General features: G+C 37.6%; 1 protein-coding gene across 1 annotated transcript; it reads right to left on the reverse strand.

Annotated features, from left to right (window-relative positions):
• Positions 1–231: 231 nt before the first annotated feature.
• On the reverse strand, positions 232–6721 carry NREP (neuronal regeneration related protein; the record flags this gene model as incomplete). Its single annotated transcript, XM_084305584.1, has 3 exons — positions 232–357; positions 4318–4395; positions 6545–6721. 3 exons carry the CDS (start codon positions 6719–6721, stop codon positions 232–234), a joined length of 381 nt encoding a protein of 126 aa, XP_084161710.1.
• Between the last annotated feature and the right edge of the window lie 789 nt (positions 6722–7510).

The following is a 7510-nucleotide window of genomic DNA, read 5'->3' on the forward strand; positions in this document are numbered from 1 at the left end:
TTTGTAAACATGGATTCACAGTGTGAAATTCTGAGAGCTTTCGCTTGAGTCAGAATGTTAAAACCTAGTTTTATGGTACACATTTGTCCATTGTTATTCTCTAAAGCAAGGCTCAGAGTCCCATAGTTTCTTCTTACACTTGATGATTTACACAGAAACAATTCCCGATATATGACACCATGACCTCATCAAACCCATACACCATATGTAATACAAATGGAAAAATCATGATTAAAAAGAGTAGAGGTAATTGATTTTGGTGAAATGGTGTCCATAGCCATTTACCGGAGCCCAGCACGCTCCTTCCACCTCATTTTTCTTCTTGCGGTTTACTTCCTTCGAGATGGGAAGACATCCCTGTGAAGAGGAAAAACAGCATTAGCCGGGCTTCTCTGAAGTCAGCCTGGTGAGTCCTCCCTGCTCATGTCCTAACATTTCCATCACCCCCTAGCTTTAGTTCAGAAGTAAACATCTACTAAACACAGCATAATCAACAGTAAATACTAATGCCAAAGAGCGGGAAAGATTGTTCTAATGCCAGCATCTGAGCAAAAGCTTCTACATGGGGCTGAGCAAGTGTGCCCTGGCAGCAAAAGCATAAAAGAGTTGGGTCAACAAAAGCATAAAACAGTTGGGTTAAGGGACTTTGGCCACTTGTCACAAATGGGGAGACCCAGCAAGGTTACAGGGGAAGGAGCTATAGAGTGACAACTCTTCCCACAGCTCACTGTCAATTGTACATCCCTACACTATTCAACATGATTTTCTTGAGCTCACCAAGCCAAGGACTTGTGCCCTTTGAAATAGCTGAGACTGCCCAACAGATGTTGCCTGTGCAGTAGTTCTGGCATACAGATATGGCCAACAACAAGCTATTTTCTGTTTTGTATGCATGCAGCAGAGAATCCAGACACAGTGTCTCAGTATCGTGAATGCAAAGCTCATGGTCACAGACCAACAGATGGCACCGAGCCCCTTTGAAAACATAACCCAGAACTGGCATGGGTAAGAAAAACATTAATGTTCATGGTTCTGTCTATCTACCAGCATGTACTACATCTACTTTGCTCACTTGCTCTTAAACCCCAAGCTCCATTTTGTGGCTCCACCTGGACTCCAACATAAAAGTGTGAGTTAGGAAAGATCATCTCATTATTGAGAGAACTTTTTGCAGTTTAGACCACTCATCTTTTGAACAACTTACATCTTTAGCCTCTAGCATACATCAATAAGAGACTTTCCTACAATACTTCACGGAAAAGACCACGTATCCTATTCCTACTGGTGCTTCAAAGGCTATGTGCATCATAGTGCACACAGTGCACCACAGTGCATCACTGTGGTCTCTCAGAAAGTAAGGAAATGGTTTGCCATGATAGCCAGCTACGTCAGAGTTGGTTTTATTCACCACACTTAATCATTCACTAGCTGAACACTATGCCTGTTCAGCAGAGCACATACATGCATGCTTAAAATACTTTGCTGCTGATACATCACTACAGTATCTTAAACTAAAAGAATGTGTTTAGCTAGTAATGCATTGTAAGTTATTGAAAATTCCTCTTGTGCATCCATGTGTGTGTGTTTAAGAGATCATAATTGTAAAGGTGTTTGATTTTATTGCTAAGGACAAATTCGTCAAATAAGATCACTTTTTCTGAAACTTTTTTAAGAAATTGAAGTTATCTTCTCCAAGTTCATTTTCTCTGACAGAAGGGTTGTGAATTTCTGAATTAGAAACTGAACAAACAGCGGTCTCACAACTACCAAGAAAGAGAAATTTCCAGAGTCTTCTTTTCTGGCTCTTCATAGCCATGATTTTCACTGGAACGTCCATATTTGCTACATTTACTTGCACTAAGAATGAAGCCACCCACTTTGCACTAAGAATGAAGCTTTCCCACTGTATTTATCACAATTCTGCTTTCAGGAACACAACTGCCTCCATGGTTCTGCACTGCATACAGTCAGGACCTGTTTCAGTCTAAGATCCTTTCCGAGGGGCATACAGTGCCCTTTCCTGTAGGGGCACCAGAAACCGAGAAACTGGGCAGATTTCAGTCAGCACACATGCAAGACTCTCCAAGTTGGCTATAGAAGCGTTGGAAACATACCTTGCCTTTGTAGAGCCAAACTGGGGGTTTTGCAGAGACAACATTTTAGAGTCAGAAAGTAATGTTTAAATTTTAGTTACTGTACAAACATGTTCTCTCACGGGACTCCAGAAAATTCCATCCTTGTGATATTTTTGCTTTTTTTGTTGACTAAATTTGCTACTTGTGTATCATTACAGGATATGAGAAGAAAACTAGAAACTTGCACATGCAAACAGGCACACCACACAGACCAAAGGTCTGGGCAAATTTCCAAAAGCATTGTGTTGGGCAGTTCCTTTTCAGCTGTGAAAACAATCTTAGTCCTGAAATTCTGCCATACAATCATAAGATAAAAGTCCCATATGACCCTTCTAAGGTCTGGAAGTAAGTTGTCTTTATCCTTTTATATTTGGTGGTTGCAAGGGGGAAAAAAATGGAAAAAAAAAAGAAAAAAAAAAAAAGAAAAAAAAAAAAACACATTTATCTGAAATTAAGATTTTCAGAAAATTTATTGATTTTAGTCTTTCAGTAGTTCAATCTATTTAGGATTATAAGTGAGTATACAAAATGTTGGGCTGAAGAAGGACTGAGCAGTTTCTGCACTTTTCTCCAACAATTATCCTTTATTAATTTTATAAGCCTCATGAAAAATAATTAGATTCCAAAGATACTGAGTTTGTGTAAAGGCTGATACTCTGCTGGAAACTGGATTTTGCGCAGCTAATATTTAAGTTGATGGTGAAACTTAATTGTGAAGTTTGGAGCTAGTTCTAAATTCTGCTCCTTCTAAACATATGCCGAGTATGTTCTGAAGAATTACATAAAGGCTAGAATAAATGCATGTTATTTAAAAAGCAGGGCTGCTTTTTAAAAGCATTTTAAAAAAGCATAATATTTTTGACTACTTCAGAAACAATTATGCCTTTTGATGATTTTTTTAAAAGGTATGTACAATATAAAAACATGTCTTTTCAGAAACCCAATATAATGCAGCTTTGATACCAAATATGCTGCACATAATTCACAGCTTTTTTTCCTGTGATTTAGGAACAACTTTGAATAATGATGAATGAAAACTCACTAAAAGCCGCTAACTTAAAATTTCAATAAAAATAATCTGGTTAATGTACAGCTGTTTAATAAAATTAGTAAATTTATTTAATATAAATATGACCATATGCAGCACAGTTATCTTAATCTTGCACTGCTATCAACTTATTCAGATGAACTTTTAAAATACTTTGAATGTGAGGAGTGGCAGTACAGCCATATATGTTAATTTAAATAATTCAAATTCAAATGAATCAGCTCAGTTATGAATTTTAGAACTTCCTTTATAAGGAAAAACTATGCAAAATACAGCATTACCCAGATGGAATAGCAGAATTTTGTTAACACGGAGCTGAAGTCTAGATAGTAATTGAAATTTAATCAAAACAGTTTTCCATGTTCTCTCTCATTTGCTTACCTGCCATTTTTTGCCAGACTTTGAGTCATCAATGAATGAGAATATGCGAATAAAACATGTACATTCTGTAGTTCTGAGCCAACAGTTCTATTTTCCTATTCAAATTTCATATCCAATTTGGGACTTATGAAACCAGCAATGGTAACAAAAATCTTATCAATCTTGTCTGATAATCCACAACTTCTGCATTTATGTTGGGGGTACTTACCTCTTTGTCAAACTCAAAATAAAAATGCTCTGTATGTTTGTTACTTAAACCAAAGCACAAAACTGCACAAAAGAAAAACAACAACAATCTCCCCTACCCTCTCCCTGCATTATCATTGACTTTTTCCTCTGTATTGGTAAGTGAATACTGCGAAAATCAAGCATTCAAAACCCAGATGTCGAGCTTGAAAAATCATGAGACAGTTTTAAGAAATTTGAGCTCCTGAAAATTAGCATGTTTTCTTTCTGGTATGTAGCCAGCAAGAGTCCATGTTTTCTGCAAGCCTGAAGGCTAAAAACATAATTTTAAAATGAAAGCTGAAATCCTCACTTAACTGCTTGGCTCACGGAGCCAAGGCTTCAAGAAAAACAGAATACCATGAGACTCGTGATGAAATCATGAGAGCTGGCTACTCTCTTGAAACAGTCATAAAATCCATTGAGCTTTCAGTGTTTCATGGCTTGTTTTTGTTTTGTTCTGTTTTCCCCAGAAAACTTTCATCTTAGTTAACCATTAGGTGAGATTAATAACATAAATAGCTTTACCTCTGGAAATCCCCCATCCCCTCGGCTGGTTGGGAAGATTTTCTGGCTAACCCAAATAGTTGACCTTGGCTGATTAACCTGTAGTGACATAAATACATACAATTTCTTACTAAAAAAAAAGAGACATTCATTAAATGCAATCAAATGGTGTTCATATGACAAACCACATTACTAAAACCAAAATTCAAATGTCAGCTGAGCTTGGCCCTGAGACCTAGCTGTGTTTTACACTCAGTACATTTTTGAGTACCCATGACAACAAGATTTGTCCCTTGAGTATTTCAACCATTTTGCATATTGTAATCTGTATTCAACAGGCATTTTTAAAAGTGCATAGGATATATGCTTTTATATGACCTTTACACAGTATCTTTAAGAAATTCAGTATTCAGTCTGTTACCATTAAACTTACTAAGGATATTGTGAGACATCTAACCTCCCCCCTCTCTTCTGCCAGAACTCACTGGCAAAAGACTCTTTAATGAAGATGATTACCTTTGCTGATGACTGCAGGAAACAAGGAGAACATGTCTTTGATAGACCTTTCACACCAAACCGTGAACTGGAATTTATTGCTTTCTAAGTACATTGAACATTGATTGCTATAATCCTGTGATTGCACCCTGTATCTTACACTTTAAAGGAACACATTATAGAAGATGCAGGATAAATGAGCTGGCAGCAGGATTTAATGGTGGTGGACTGTGGCTGCTCTGGTGGCTCTGGTAGCTTCCTAAGCAAACACAGGATAAATTGTTTGGCCTGATTTATCCTGCCTGAGACTCTCAGGAATGAGCCCACTTCTCCTAGGCCCTGTATGAAGTGAAGAGATTCACTCATCAGAAAATGAGTGAGATCCAAAGCAGTGGGCAGCTGGAGTGAATACCAAGCTACCATGAATCTGAGCTAGAAACCTCCAGTGCTTTAGTTTCTCAGCCTCAGGATGAGGATCAGAACATTTTTCCATCTCACTCATTAAGCTCTGAAGTGGTCAGGTAGGAGTTGTGTACAACACTGAAGATCTTAAATTTGTTTTCCTGCTGGGTTTCCCTGCTGGGCCTTTGGTTTTAAGAATTCAACTCTTTCTGCACAATGCCTGAACATCAAACTGTTTCAAGCTGAACATTATAAATTACAACATTCAAACTTGTTTGTACTTTGGGAATAAAAACTTGCCTTGTAACTGAAATTCCTGGTGGATAGGCTTTACTCACCTGCTTGTTATTGTATTTATATTGAAACCTGAGAAATGTTTTCATTTCTACAGAGTTGCATGTTGACTGTTAGCTGTCACACCTGGACTACACATAGCTCAGAGAAATTATCTGCAGATTACTTAAATCATCTTTCAAAGAAAAAATCCTGAACTCTACTGTAAGGTAGGAAATAGAGGAGGGACATGTAAAGCACAGAGCCTAAGGCAGTGCCTGCTATGATATACTCTCCCATTATTTTCCACAGTACAAAAAAGAGTGTTGCCTACTAATTAAAGCATCAGGATTTATCTCATACTTATGACTACTGTGTGATCTCAAAAAGGCCAGTCAGACTCCCTGACAATGGCTTACATAGGACAACTACTACACATCACAGAGCGCTCTGTGAATTCATCAGCTAATGTTCACCCTGAATCTCTGAGACACTCTAATGAGAGATAACAGGTAAGCTCTGAGCTCTCCCATTGATATGTATAATCACTGACTATGTATCCTGTGCCTATACCCTGATTTTATTTATGTAGCCATATTCTTCGTATGAAAGCTCATGATGTGAACCAGCAGCAGGGCATGCATGCTTAAATGGGCAAGTACATAAAAGTGAATATTTTTCTATAGAAGGAAGGAATAAGCAACAAAATACATTATTCATTATGATGAATATGAGCTTGTACATTTTCCAAGGAGTCTGAGATGGTTCGCCCATAATTCTTGTAATCCCTATTAGCAATTTAATAGGAATAAAATAACACCTGCAATTAAATGAAAAAAAAAAAAAAAGTACTCTCTAGACTTGAATTATTAAGAACATGGAAGAGCTGCAGCTTTGAGGGTGGGATATTGGGATGGGGCAGTGGGAGAAAGATGTAAACTGTAAGATATAGTAACTATGCTCCAGGGTTTAAAACAAACAAATAAACAAATATGCAAAAAACTACCAGCCCCTACTCCACCCCAGCTATCTCTCATATTAATTTCCTCCATGGAGAAAATACTTAGTAATGTCCTACTCTCTTAATATCTTCTCCAAAAGCAACTTCTGTGGCCACCACTGGTAGATAAAAATCCCATGAACCTACTCCATGTGCAGTAACTGCTCTGCTGTAATTGCACTTAATTCCTAAACTGGGCAGCCAAAGGACTTTCAGTACCCACATTAGAACAATGCCAAAAGGCTGTGGAGTCATGGCTTGGATGCTGGCTAAGGGGGGGAAGTTTCTGGAATGGAAAAATAAAATGCCAGTGTGGAAAAGTCCACTTAGGACTTCATATAATCCACAAGGATTAAAAAAAAAAAAAGACACATCTTGATGTCTTGCCATGTTATGGGCTTTATAAAATGCAAGAATGTCTTAGATGTTCAAATATACTGATAGCAATGGTGCTATAAATGCACAGCAAGAATTTTAAGTCAATTACAGCAATTCAAAACAACTGATATTAGCATTGCAAGATGATCTATAGAGAAAAAAAAAGAGCAGAGCAATGCTCCAACAGAGTAGGATGTAAGGCTTACAGCATTCCAGCTGTTAGCATGAAGCAAACACTTCTAGATAAATGCTTTCATTGATACACACCATATTTTCATTTCTTAGTACTTCCTGTGTGACTATTACGAGAGTACAGGCTTGGCTTAAAAAGCAAAAATATCAGGATTTAGAAAAGAATTACTGAACTTTAGGATGGACTGAAAACTGAAGTTACTGCAAGTCTAGACAATACATAACAGCAGTATGATGAGTGAAACTGATAGCCTCACTCTTTGATTCTCATTAAGGAAAAAATGAAGCTAGTAAACTTCATCCATAAATTGTCAGATTGGATCACCCCTAAACATCTGACTAACAGCCTTGGAAGCAATCCTTCCTGGCAGAGAATGTGATACACAAAACCGTTCACTCACACTTTGAGAAGTCAGGAGAAAAGAAACCCACTGATCTGGGATATGCTGTCTGAGGCAGTGTTCTACAACAACA

The sequence above is a fragment of the Netta rufina genome (assembly GCF_964035555.1).
Source record: "Netta rufina genome assembly, chromosome: Z".
NCBI classification, from domain to species: domain Eukaryota; kingdom Metazoa; phylum Chordata; class Aves; order Anseriformes; family Anatidae; genus Netta; species Netta rufina.